Genomic DNA, 11341 nt, shown 5'->3' with positions numbered 1-11341 from the left:
TGGCGAGGGAAGGCAGGGCCCGGCTTCTCCTCGGCCTCTCGTCGCCTTTGGCTGCCTGTTCGCTGCAGGAGCGTCGCCTGGTTATTCCCAGGGAAGAAGCGGGACGGTGGGGTAGATGGTAGATCCTGCGGACAGGAGCTTGCCATCTAAAAAGTTGCTCATCATCAGTAAACTCTTCAAGTATGTTCTGAGTTCCTGGGAAGGCCGCAGTTAAACACATCTTGATTTGGCTGAGAATGGATGAAGAGAGCCTGGAAGCAGCCATTCAGACTTACAATGCCCAGCTGCACCAAGTGGAGCTGGCTTTAGGGGCAGGCCTGGACCCATCACAGCAGTCAGACTTGATCCAGTTGCAGGAAGATTTAAAGCAGCTGATAGAACTGACTGAAGCCAGCCTGGTGTCTGTTAAAAAGAGCAAACTTCTGGCTACTTTAGATACAAATCCCTCCTCCTCCTCCTCCTCCTCCTCCCCAGCAGGTCTCCCGGAGCAGGACACCAACCCAGACAGTTCTGCCCAAGATGAGGAGTACGCTGCTTTCAAGGAGGCCATTGCTGAGCTTGGAAGTGACGAGAAGCCTTCAGCTAAAAACGATGAGATCTCATCGAAGAGAGAGGGAGAAACTGATGATAAAAATGAATCAAACTGCAGTGAAGTGGAGGAGGAATCTGACAGGGAAGAGGAAGAGGAGGAATTGAGTGGGATGAAGGTCAAGGCCCCCTACTACAGTTCCTGGGGGACCTTGGAGTACCATAATGCCATGATTGTGGGGACAGAGGACTTAGAGGATGGCACTGCAGGAGTCAGAGTGCTCTATCTCTACCCGACGCACAAGTCGCTCAAGCCGTGCCCGTTCTTCTTGGATGACAAATGCAGATTTAAAGAAAACTGCCGGTAAAGAAAAGAAAAAGGGGATGGGAGGGGGCTTATAGCCTTTGGCGTTCAAGGGGATAAACCTCTGAGAGTACCACGTTTGGCTTTTTGACACAATGAAGCATTGTCTTTATGTTATTGCCGTGGGTAAGCAGTGGCATCAGTTTGGCCGTTTCCTTTAGCTGGTGCAGAAAGGAAATGGAAAATCCCATGGGGAGGTTGCAGAGATTTTATATAACTGGTCGAGCGGCCACATTAATAACCCATTAATGAGTTTAGAATGAAACACCAAAGCTGTTCATGGACTGTGTTTGCCTTCCAGTTTCCCAGAGAGGTGGTGGAGTCTCTGTCGTTGGAGATCTTCAGCACTTAAGTAGGGAAGGCCTTGAGTGTTCACTCAGCCTTTGAAGCTGTGCGTTTAGAATGAAACACCAAAGCTGTTCATGGATTGTGTTTGCCTTCCAGTTTCCCAGAGAGGTTGTGGAGTGTCTGTCGTTGGAGATCTTCAGCACTTAAATAGGGAAGGCCTTGAGCGTTCACTCAGCCTTTGAAGCTGTGGCTTGAGCAGGAGGTTGGACTGGAGAGCTGCGTGTCTGTGACCCTCCTCATCTCAAAGGACCTACACGCACTCCTGTCAAAGAGAGCTTAATTCTCTGGGGTGGGACGCATTCTTCGTTGCATGGCCTAAATAATATGTGTAAGGTGGAAAAATTAATACCTTGTGTAATTGAAATAACGCACAATAAACCTTCTGTAGTTACTGCTGAGGATTCGTCACCGCTGACAACTCGTTTGCATTTCCTTTAAGGAGGGAATGAGTTTTCCTTTAAGGAGGGAATGAGTTTTCCTTTAAGGAGGGAATGAGTTTTCCTTTAAGGAGGGAATGAGTTTTCATTTAAAGCCTGCTCAGATGAGGGAGAGATAATTCCTCTTCTGCCTTCCCTGGCAGGTTTTCCCATGGCCAGGTGGTCTCTGTGGAGGAGCTTCAGCCGTTTCAGGAGCCCAACCTGAGCACGCTGGAGGTGGGCTCAGCCTGCCTGGCCAAGCACAGCGATGGAATCTGGTACACGGCAAAAATAACCGGTGAGTCGTGCGTGAGCGTGTCCTGCTCCAGGATTCCTTCTGGGAGATGAAGGCTGATGCTTCAGTGGATGGAAAACATGACTATTTTGGTTAATTATAGAAAAATATTAACTATGTAGCTGCGTCCCTAAACTGAGAATCTTCCTGTAGCTGAGAAAGTGTGCTGAATGTTGCCAGGCCTGGGAAGGGAATAGCCTAGGAAACAGGAGAGCGTTAGACAAGGAGGAGACGTAAGAGCAGGATTTTAAAGGAAGTGACTCCATTCACTGCTCTGAAGGGGAAGAGGCAGGTGTTGCAGGAGTTTGCATACATACTAGGTTAGAATTGCAATAACCTGCTCTTGTTTAAGCAAAAGCCGGAGGAGCTGGCCCTGCCCAGCAGGTGCTGGTACAGGCTTCCCCGAGGCCTGGGGGCGGTGAGGGTTTAGTCTCTCTTTCCATCTTTCTTTGACTATTATTGCATCAGAGGGAAGGGAGTCTGACTTCTCTTTGATTCCATTTGATTAATTTTTAGAAAGAAACCTTTAAGTCTATGTAAGTATTTCTGTAAGTAAACAGGCATTGTGGAAATAGCTTTTCCTTGCAGTGGCTGCTTCTCCCTCCCATACAGAAATCAGAAAGAAAAGAAAAACCAGGATTTTTTATTTTAAAAAAGGCCTTCCCCCTCTCCTGTGTTGTTCCCCTGGAGCTCACTCAAAAGCCCTCTGCCAGTTGGGTATTGCAGACTTACCAGAACTCTTCTCTTTGCTTTTCCCTCTGTAGACATCGACAGTGGTTACTACACTGTGAAGTTTGACTCCCTGCTGCTCAAGGAAGCTGTTGTGGAAGGAGACAGCGTCATTCCCCCGCTGCGAAGTGAAGATGCTGCTGAATCTGCAGAGTCTGATGAGGACAGCGTGGATGATTCTGGTTATGCTAAAGGTGAGGGAGCAAGGGCAGTGTAAGCAGAAGCGATGGGACCCAGGGCTGCCTTGCTCTGGGATCCGCTCTCCACAGCTTTCATTGTAAGTGTCTCACCTCTGGTGAAAGAGTAGCTCATCTCTTCATATGTTCCTGAAAGACAGAGAATGGTAATTAGCTATTATGCCAATTAAAGTCTTTGTTTCATGCTGATCACTGGGCTAATGAGGGTTGGAGGTTTCCATGGGAACTCTCGACACGGGAGGGTGTGATATTTGAGAGCCAGCTTCCAGCTCTGAGTCTGTTTCTTGTGTGTCTGGCTGAGTTGAGCTCGTCAGTGACTTCCTCATCTCTGGGAGCTCCGTGGGGCTTCATGACCCCAGTGACTGCAGGCGTTTGGTCCTTCCAGTGCCTGGATGAGGTTGCAGGAACAGCCTTGCCCTGTTTGACTGTTGAAAGCTGCCACAGAGGGAGCCCAAACGCTTCTCTGACATTACACAGACAGCACTGTCCCTGTGCTGGCTCCGCAGCGACATCACAGGGACAAATTTGTGTCCTGGAGCTCTATAATTTAGCCTAATGGAGATTATTGGATCCTAATAGCACAAAATGAGTGTAGTGGCCTAGAGGAGCCTCATACCAGAGACATTAGCTGGAGGCACAGAATAAATACTGCATGCCACAGCGCCAAATTTTACTCTGATGGCGTGTGTCAGTCTGCATGACTATCCTAGAAGGAAGGAAGGGAAGCATAAAGGGGAATAAGGGATAAGCATGAGGGAAGTACATTTTACTGCCTTGTGAGGGGCTTCATGCTGTGTGGGCGTCCCAGATGAAGGTTTGGGCGTCCCAGATGATGAAGGTTTGGGCGTCCCAGATGATGAAGGTTTGGGCGTCCCAGATGATGAAGGTTTGGGCGTCCCAGATGATGAAGGTTTGGGCCTCCCAGATGATGAAGGTTTGGGCCTCCCAGATGCAGGTTTTGTGTCGCAGCTTTGTTTCTGTCTTTCACTGGTTGGTCTCTTCCATCCCACAGTGATAGATTCGGGAGTTCCAGAAAATGGGGAGTGGACTCCTGCGTGCAGTTCCTCTTTCGGTGGCTGGGAAGCCCATACTCGTGGTATCGGCTCCAAACTGCTTGTACGGATGGGATATGAGTTTGGAAAAGGTAAGTGGAGGAGGCGGTCCTGGTGCTGTGAGGGCCTGACTGCCACGTCCCCTCAGTCTCCTGAGGGACCCTAAAGAGAAACAAGATTTTTTAGATGAAGCTACAACTTTTCTTTGCTGAAGGGCCTGTTAGATGAGGCTCGAGCTGTGGATGAACCACACCTGTGTGGAAGTGTAAGAAGGAATAGCTGTTTAATCGAAGTACAGGCATGTGTGTGCACCAGCCCCTCTGTGGTAATAGCAAACATTGGAGGCATTCGGAACCATGGTCAAGTTCGTGATTAAAGCTGTGAGAACTTGCATGAGATGTTCAAAGGCTTTGAGTAGAAGGGAACTGATCTGTGAAGCTTCTGATGTCTGTGTTAAGGCATCTCCTGGCTGTAGACGCAGACTTCAAAGCCTGCTGAGCTCGCTGCTCACTACACAAATTGCATTGAGCCTTGGGGGCTTTAGGAGGCCGGTCTGCTGCTCACCTTTGTCTCTGGTTCCCCCGGAGGAACCAAACCAGTTTTAAGAAGGACCTGGTTTGAGAAGCTGAGAGCGTGAGGCTGAACCTCATTTCACAGAGACCGGCCTGCTGGATGTCCCCAGGCTTTTTATTGCACATCTTCCGTCGAAGGCTCCTGGTGTAGCATCCACATCCACCGTGCTGTGGCCTTTGCTGCTCCCCTTGACTTGAGTGGTTGTTAGGGCTTTTTGTACCTTTGTTTGTTCTGAGTTTGTCAGTGTGAGTCTGTGGCGGGAGGTGGCTCGAGAGGGGATGTCCTCGCTTGCAGTAATCTCTTCTTGTCTCCTCTCAGGGCTAGGGAAGAATTCTGAGGGCCGAGTGGAGCCGGTGCAGGCTGTGGTGCTTCCTCGAGGGAAATCCCTCGACCAGTGCATTGAGGTGCTTCAGAGGAAGAAACAGGGGAAGTTGGACCCAGGCAAATCGCGGAAATGCCGAGCAAAGGGAAACGGCTCTGGAGGCCGTAAGCCTCCCCGCAATGTGTTTGACTTTTTGAACGAGAAACTGCAAGGGAAGAGCGCTGGGGAGAAGGCTGGAGGGACGGCAGTGCCGGAGAGGAACAGCAAGGAGATCTACCACGCCAGCAAGAGCACCAGGAAGGCCCTGAGCGTCCGCCTCTTCCAGACGATGGAGAAGATCGAGCAGACGCAGAAGGACATCATAGGAATCCAACAGGCCCTGGCACGCAACATTGGACGGTAGGAAAACGTTCTCTTGGGGGCTGCAGGATGACCTGAGAACGCTGCGGTGCTTCTGGGGAGGGCTGGGCTTGAAATGAGGGGTAGGAGGAACAGGTGGATGGGACCAGATGGGGAGGTGGAGGAGAGCGACCTTAGCGTGTGCTGCAGGCCGGTGTGGATGCTGGCAGATGTGTCTGGGATCCTTTGGCTGGATTTTGGGCTGTGGCGAAGAGAAGTCCTTGCCTTCTCGTGCCCATCTCTGAGCGTTGCTGCTGAGCATCAAAGGAGGATGTTTTATAGCCCGGATTGTGCCGAGCATCAGGTTCTTCCTGGCTTTCCGCAGGTCACTCGCTCTGATCCCGCAGGAAGGGGATGATGAGAACCCTTTGGTCTTACCGTGCAGGATGACATTGCCGCAATGCTTTCTCCTTTCAGGCACAGCGTTGCTGCGGCTCAGCTGAAGGAGAAGCTGGCGAACGCCCACAAGCAGCTGGGGCAGCTGCAGGCCCAGGAAGCCAGCCTGCAGCGGGAGCAGAAGAAAGCAGACACGCATAAGAAGATGACCGAGTTCTAGCCTCCGAGGAAGGCGTTTGACTGCAGTGATTGTCCTTGCAGCCAGCCCCGGTGCTTGTGGCCTCGGAGCCTGCTCCTCTGGGCCAAAAAGCAGCAGTTCCTAAAACCAGACACTTCTGAGCTCTGCTGGGAAGGGCCAGAGTGCGCAGCCATCCAGCCCTGAAAGCGTTCAGTGAGGCTGACCCTTGTGCAAGGCCTAAGTACCAGAAATCTGATTCTCTGCTCTCTTGCACACTTCTCTCCTCTGTTATCACTGCAGCAGCACCTCCATCCAGAGTCTGTAGCTACTCGGGTGCTAACGTTGCTGGTTAGACCCAGCCAAGGAGGGGCTTTGAAAGCCCCACATCCTGCCATCAACCGACGAACGCGAGTGGAGGCAGGGTCCCGAGCGCGCTCTGGGGAAGCAGAGGAGGCTCATGCTGGGTGAAAACAACAAAGGCAAATTGCTTCAGCTGCTCTCTGCCTTCTGGTTTTTGCCATGGGTTTTATCTGAGAACTCGTTTTTTTCTAGGGGGAGTGGTTCCTTGGAGCCCTGGTGTAATGAATAGACGGCAAAGTGGCAGCTTGGAGGTGGGTACTGGTGGCCTCGAGCATCAGATTTCATCACTTTGCCTGTAAGCGTATCCCTGGGACGTGTTGTAGCCCAGCTCATGGACTTGGCACGGGAAGCTGCGTGGTTCCCCAAGCAGAGAGCCAAAGCTGGGGGAATAAGACAGCAGAGTAACAGATTCCCAGAGCTCCCAGCTAGGAACAACTCCACGGGGAACCTTGTGATTTTTTTTCCCATCGTTACTTGAGATTTTGTGTCCTGGTGGCTCACTGAGCACAGCTCCTTTTATTGAATAACCCCAGGACCCGGGTGAGGGTCAGACTGGGCCCCAGATGAGCACAGAAATGGGGAGGTCCGTGCGCAGTGTGCAGCTTCAGACCCTTCAGTTGTTCACAATTTCATGCCAGTGTCTTAAGGACACCTCTATTTTTTTTTGTAATTTAAGAAATCTATTTCCTTTTACTCTGTGAGTCATTTTTTAATGGAAAGTTTCACTCCTTTAATACCACTTTTTTTAATCTGTTCCCATGAAACTTCTGAAGCTGTCAGCCTGTGCAGGGCTGCGCCTGCTTGCAGGGCCAGGCTGCCAAACTAACCAGAAAATCCGAGGCTGAAGGAGATACCATCAGAATTATTCAAGCCTGGATTTAGCATCGCTGCAGACACACCTCAGAAAACAGCAACAGCACAAATAAACAGGGTGAAGGTCCTCAGGAAAGCTGTCAGAGCGACTCCCTCCTGGGAAGGGGCTGTGAGGAGCACCCTGTGGATGGTGAAGGGTGGCGTGGGATGTTTTCAGCACCCATCTGTTTCTAAATGGATCTGAATTGGTGTTCTCCACGTGCTGGGCTGGACTGGAGGGGTCAGACTGGATTCCCTCGCAAGCAGCCGTTTGTTTCCCACACTCGGGCGTTGAGTGGTGACAAGGATTAATGTGGCCAGCTTAGCATGGGTGCTTGCTGAGGTGGCCCATGACTGGGAAGCCAGGCTGGGCAGAGACATTTCTTGGGTGTGTTCTGCACTCTTGGCGCTATTCAACATCTTTAAAATGTGATGTATTAGCTCCGTGTCTCGACTAAATCGTATCTTGACCCTTCCTCGGGATTTCCACAGCCTCACTTGTCAGGCTCTGAATGGCTGCTGCCTCCCGCCCAGGTCGGTTCACATCCCTGGTGAATAAAATTGGGGTTTATTTTTTTTTCCCCTCTGCCCTCGTAAGGCGTTGTTGCTCATTTGCAAGGTAACGATGACGTGTGGCGCCCTGTTCTTTATATTCTACCTGCGGGGTAGCGAGCTGGCACTAAAAGCAGCTGGGTGGGAAGCGGAGCGTGGCGGAGGGTGCTGCAGAGCCCGGCTGAGCGAGGCGGGGAGGAACCCAACCACCATTGGGTGAAGCAGCCACCTCTGCAGGCCAGGAAGCGAGCTGCGGTGCGCGCTGCACGGTGGCTGCACGGAGCCGCCTGCTCTGGAGGGAGCTCGGGAGGAGCGGGAGAGCTCAGGTCACGATGTTTGAAATACCTGGGAACCCTTAATTAGGAATTACTGCGGGATAAGAGGAAATTCTCCGGGCTGAGCCGGCAGGGAAGGAGCATGATCGGATTCCTGCTCTTTGCGCTCATCGGCTTTTGAGTTTCTGCAAAGTAAGTGGTGGTGGTGGTGGTGGCTTTCTTGGGGATCTGCAACCAAACCAGGGCTTGAAAAAGACTTTAAAACCCCCTGATCTATATAGGAACTGCGGCGTTGCTGGAGATGCTGTTGCTGGACTGGACAGGCAGGATTCCTGCTCGAAATGCAGTGGGGAGGCATCGGCTGGGTTAAACTTTTGGGTGTGAGGAAGGCTGCGAGCTTTGTGGTATTTAATGCTCCGGGAGCGTCTGGGCTTAAAAGGGGCTTGAGCTTGGGGTCTTGTGGCTTCAGTTTAGAGGTTGATAGGAACTGATTACTACTGTGGTGAAGGAATTGATGTGGAGGAGAAATTTCCAGTTGTTGTGTGGAGAGGGGGACGAGAGCTTTTGCTCGAGTGTGGAGCAGCTCGTGGGGAGCTGCTGCGGGAGAGGAGGCTTGGAGAGAGCGGTCGTTGAAACGCTGCCCTCTGAGCCTGAAATCAGGTGAAACTGCTGAGTTTCTGGCAAGAAAACCGCTGGTAGGCAGAGGATTCTTGAGAAAACACGCACCTCAGCACACCCATCCTGTGCTTTGAAAGGATCTGGCTTCAGCGGCAGCACCGAGGTCTCGCCAGAGCTGGGGTCCCGCTGCCGCTCAGCCCCGCAGCAAAACTCTTGCAGGTTCTCGACTTCTGCTGAGAAATGCACTTCTCTGCCCCTGCGAGGGCATTTCCAGCAAGCGCGGAAGGAAGAGAAACACTGAAATGTCAGCCCTGACCAACGCTGCGCGGCGTGAGCCCGCGCGTCGCTTACCTTGAGGCTTTACAATCCCGTTTTTCTAGCGTGTAAGTAGTGACCAGGACTGGAATGAGAAGCGTGCACCCGAGTTTTGAGCCGTTTGGATCTGGCGTTTAGGAATATTGTCGCTCCTCTGGAAATAAAACACATCCAGAGGAGTTTGACCATGAAACCTCTCCCTCCCGCTGCAGAAACGTGAGTGCAGTGGGGGAAAACCCTTGTGCCCGCTCCATGTTCCAAACGGTCACCAGCACCGAGTCTGCCCTAGGCCTCGGGGTGCAATCAGGGAATTTTAAGACGAACGGCGACGGGGCTTTCGCTTTTCGTAGTTGAAAAAGACAAAAATCAATCGACTTCTGCTTCTCGGGCTGCAAAAAAGGCCCAAGTCCCCAGGGCACCCGAGCTGCGTCGGCTGCAGCCGCGTTGGCAGCGGCTGATGGCAATCAGCTCGCGTCTGCCCGGGTTTCTCGCAGCTCCGCTGACGTGCGGTTTCATCTGGGGAGATGCATCAGAGGCCGGGCAGAAGCAGCAGCAGCAGAGCTCCATTTGACAGCGAGTTTCACCTTGTTTTCGTCAAGCCCAGCTGAGAAACTCGCACCTTTTGTGGGAGTCACCCAAAAAAAACCCCCCCTTCCCCACGTCCTGGGGTACCAAAGCACCTGCAGTGATGGTGCCTGTGCCGGGGTGGTGCAGAGAGGAGTCATCCCCTCCTCGCAGGGCTGTGGGTGTGTGGTGCACGTACGCAACCGCTCGGCTTCATCTTCAAAGCCGTCTCGGCTGGGGCGTTACGGGCGCCGGCTGCTGAGCCTCCTGCCCCGCCACCGGCAGATCGATAACGTTATCGGCAGGGAAATCGGGGCTTGGTTTTGAAAGGATCTTCGCAGGAAATTCGGGCTAGGTTTTGGAAAGTCTCTCGGAGACTTTGCCTTGCAAACCTGCTCAGCTGCTCCAGGCAGGTTGTCCCCTCAAACTGGTCATTTTGGGAGAACCAATGTGTTGGTTTCTGCCGGTGACCGCTGAGCCTGAGAGAGGCTGGGCATTTCTGTGGGTCCAGAACCCAGGAGCAACCACCGGCCTGGGCAGCAGGGAAAGCAGGTCAGAAGAAGTTCTCTGTATTAATTTCAGCTTGGGAAGCCTTTCCCTTCATTCTTCAGTCTTAAAAATTGGGTAAAAACTCACACTTCAGGCCAGCCCCCGGCCCTCGTGCTGTGTTACCATTTCGGCTGCTAAACCCCAGAGCCTGCTTGGTTCTGCCCCGAACGCGGTCGCTTCTGCAGCCGCTGATCCCATTGCTCTGAGGAGCAGAACAAGCCCGGCGAGGACTCGAGCAGCCACCCGTGTTGCAGGTAATCGGGTCGTTAACGAGCGCTCAGACAGAAAAGCCATGTTGAATAATTAAAACGTCGACGAGCCGCTTTCCCTCTTCCCCTTCCCAGCTCTGATCTGACCCAGTCTGTCCAGCCCGGCTACTCCCCAAAACCTCGCTGTCTCCGTCTCCACGGTGAAGTAATTGCTCTCCAGGGGTTAAGGCCTCAGTCAGGGAAGGGTGCTACCAGTGCTGGGTTTTGGGGTGAAGATGGGCAGAAGATGCTGCCCTGTGACACGGGGAGCGGGGACCAAGGTCGCTCAAGGATGGGCACAGATCTCCCCGTTCACCATGGGGCTGGGGCTGCTGTAGCACCCAAGGTTCACATGGGGTGGGGTGGCTTCTCCGTGGGGCTCGGCTGATCTCTAAGGCCAGGTAAGAGGGCGAGAGAGAGGGGTGCACTGAGCCCCATGGGCTCTGTATCCCCATCTGTGTCCTGTGCCGGCCCTGTCCCTCCTGGGGACCCTGCCACCAGCCCTGTCCCCATCAGCCATGGTGGCTTCTTCACGCCATGCTCGACTCCGGTGGTGGGAAGCTGCCTCCGTCTCTTTTTGGGTGCTGGCACCCCCATCTCCAGCAGCAAAGCAGCCTTTTTGGGGAGCTGGGAGCAGCAAAGCTTTGATGGCTGAGCAGGGACAGGGAGGATGGGATGTGGGTGTCACCGAGAGCCCCCCTGGGAAAGGCGTGGGGTCCGGATGGGTTGGGGAGCATCGAGTTCCCCTTTGTGCCTCTGCACCGCTGCTCTGAGAGCAAAAACATCGCGATGGGGTTTGCAGGGCTGGGCTCGGCCGTGCACGGTGCTGCAAACGGGGACACCAATGACACCACCGCTCCCACCCGGGATTTTGTCCCCAGTGACCCCCTGCAGGTCCCATGGACGAGGCCAAAACCCATGGGATTGGAGGGGTAGAGGGTGAGACACCTCTGCAGAAGGACCACGTCCCCATGTGTGCCACAGAGCCCAGGATGCGAGGAGGAGGAGGAGGAGGCTGAAGCTCGCCCCGTTTCCGGGAAGCTGAGTCACCCGTTTGCTCATCCTGTCTGGGCCACCCCATGATCCGCACTGGGGAGCGGGGCCACCCCCATCCCACAGCCCGGGGCGGTGTCCCGGTGTCCCCAGAAAGTACCCTGGCACTTTTGGGCTGTCCCCAGAGGGTTCTCAAGGCCCCTGAGCATCTCCTTTTCAACATCTCGGTGGCAACTTGGGAGCTTGAATCCTGCTGGCTTCGTTTGGTGGTTGTTTTT

The 11341-nt window shown here is 53.4% G+C and overlaps 1 protein-coding gene across 1 annotated transcript; it reads left to right on the top strand.

Annotated features, from left to right (window-relative positions):
* The first annotated feature begins 236 nt into the window (after positions 1-236).
* ZGPAT (zinc finger, CCCH-type with G patch domain) lies at positions 237-5779 on the top strand. Its single transcript, XM_010179166.1, has 6 exons — positions 237-892; positions 1821-1954; positions 2716-2874; positions 3890-4021; positions 4821-5223; positions 5641-5779. Exons 1-6 carry the CDS (start codon positions 237-239, stop codon positions 5777-5779), a joined length of 1623 nt encoding a protein of 540 aa, XP_010177468.1.
* The last annotated feature ends 5562 nt before the right edge of the window (positions 5780-11341 follow it).

Source organism: Mesitornis unicolor, unplaced genomic scaffold, assembly GCF_000695765.1.
Source record: "Mesitornis unicolor isolate BGI_N332 unplaced genomic scaffold, ASM69576v1 scaffold24362, whole genome shotgun sequence".
Classification (NCBI taxonomy): Eukaryota; Metazoa; Chordata; class Aves; order Mesitornithiformes; family Mesitornithidae; genus Mesitornis; species Mesitornis unicolor.
The sequence above is the reverse complement of the archived record's forward strand: the minus strand, read 5'-3'. Positions and strand labels throughout refer to the sequence as shown.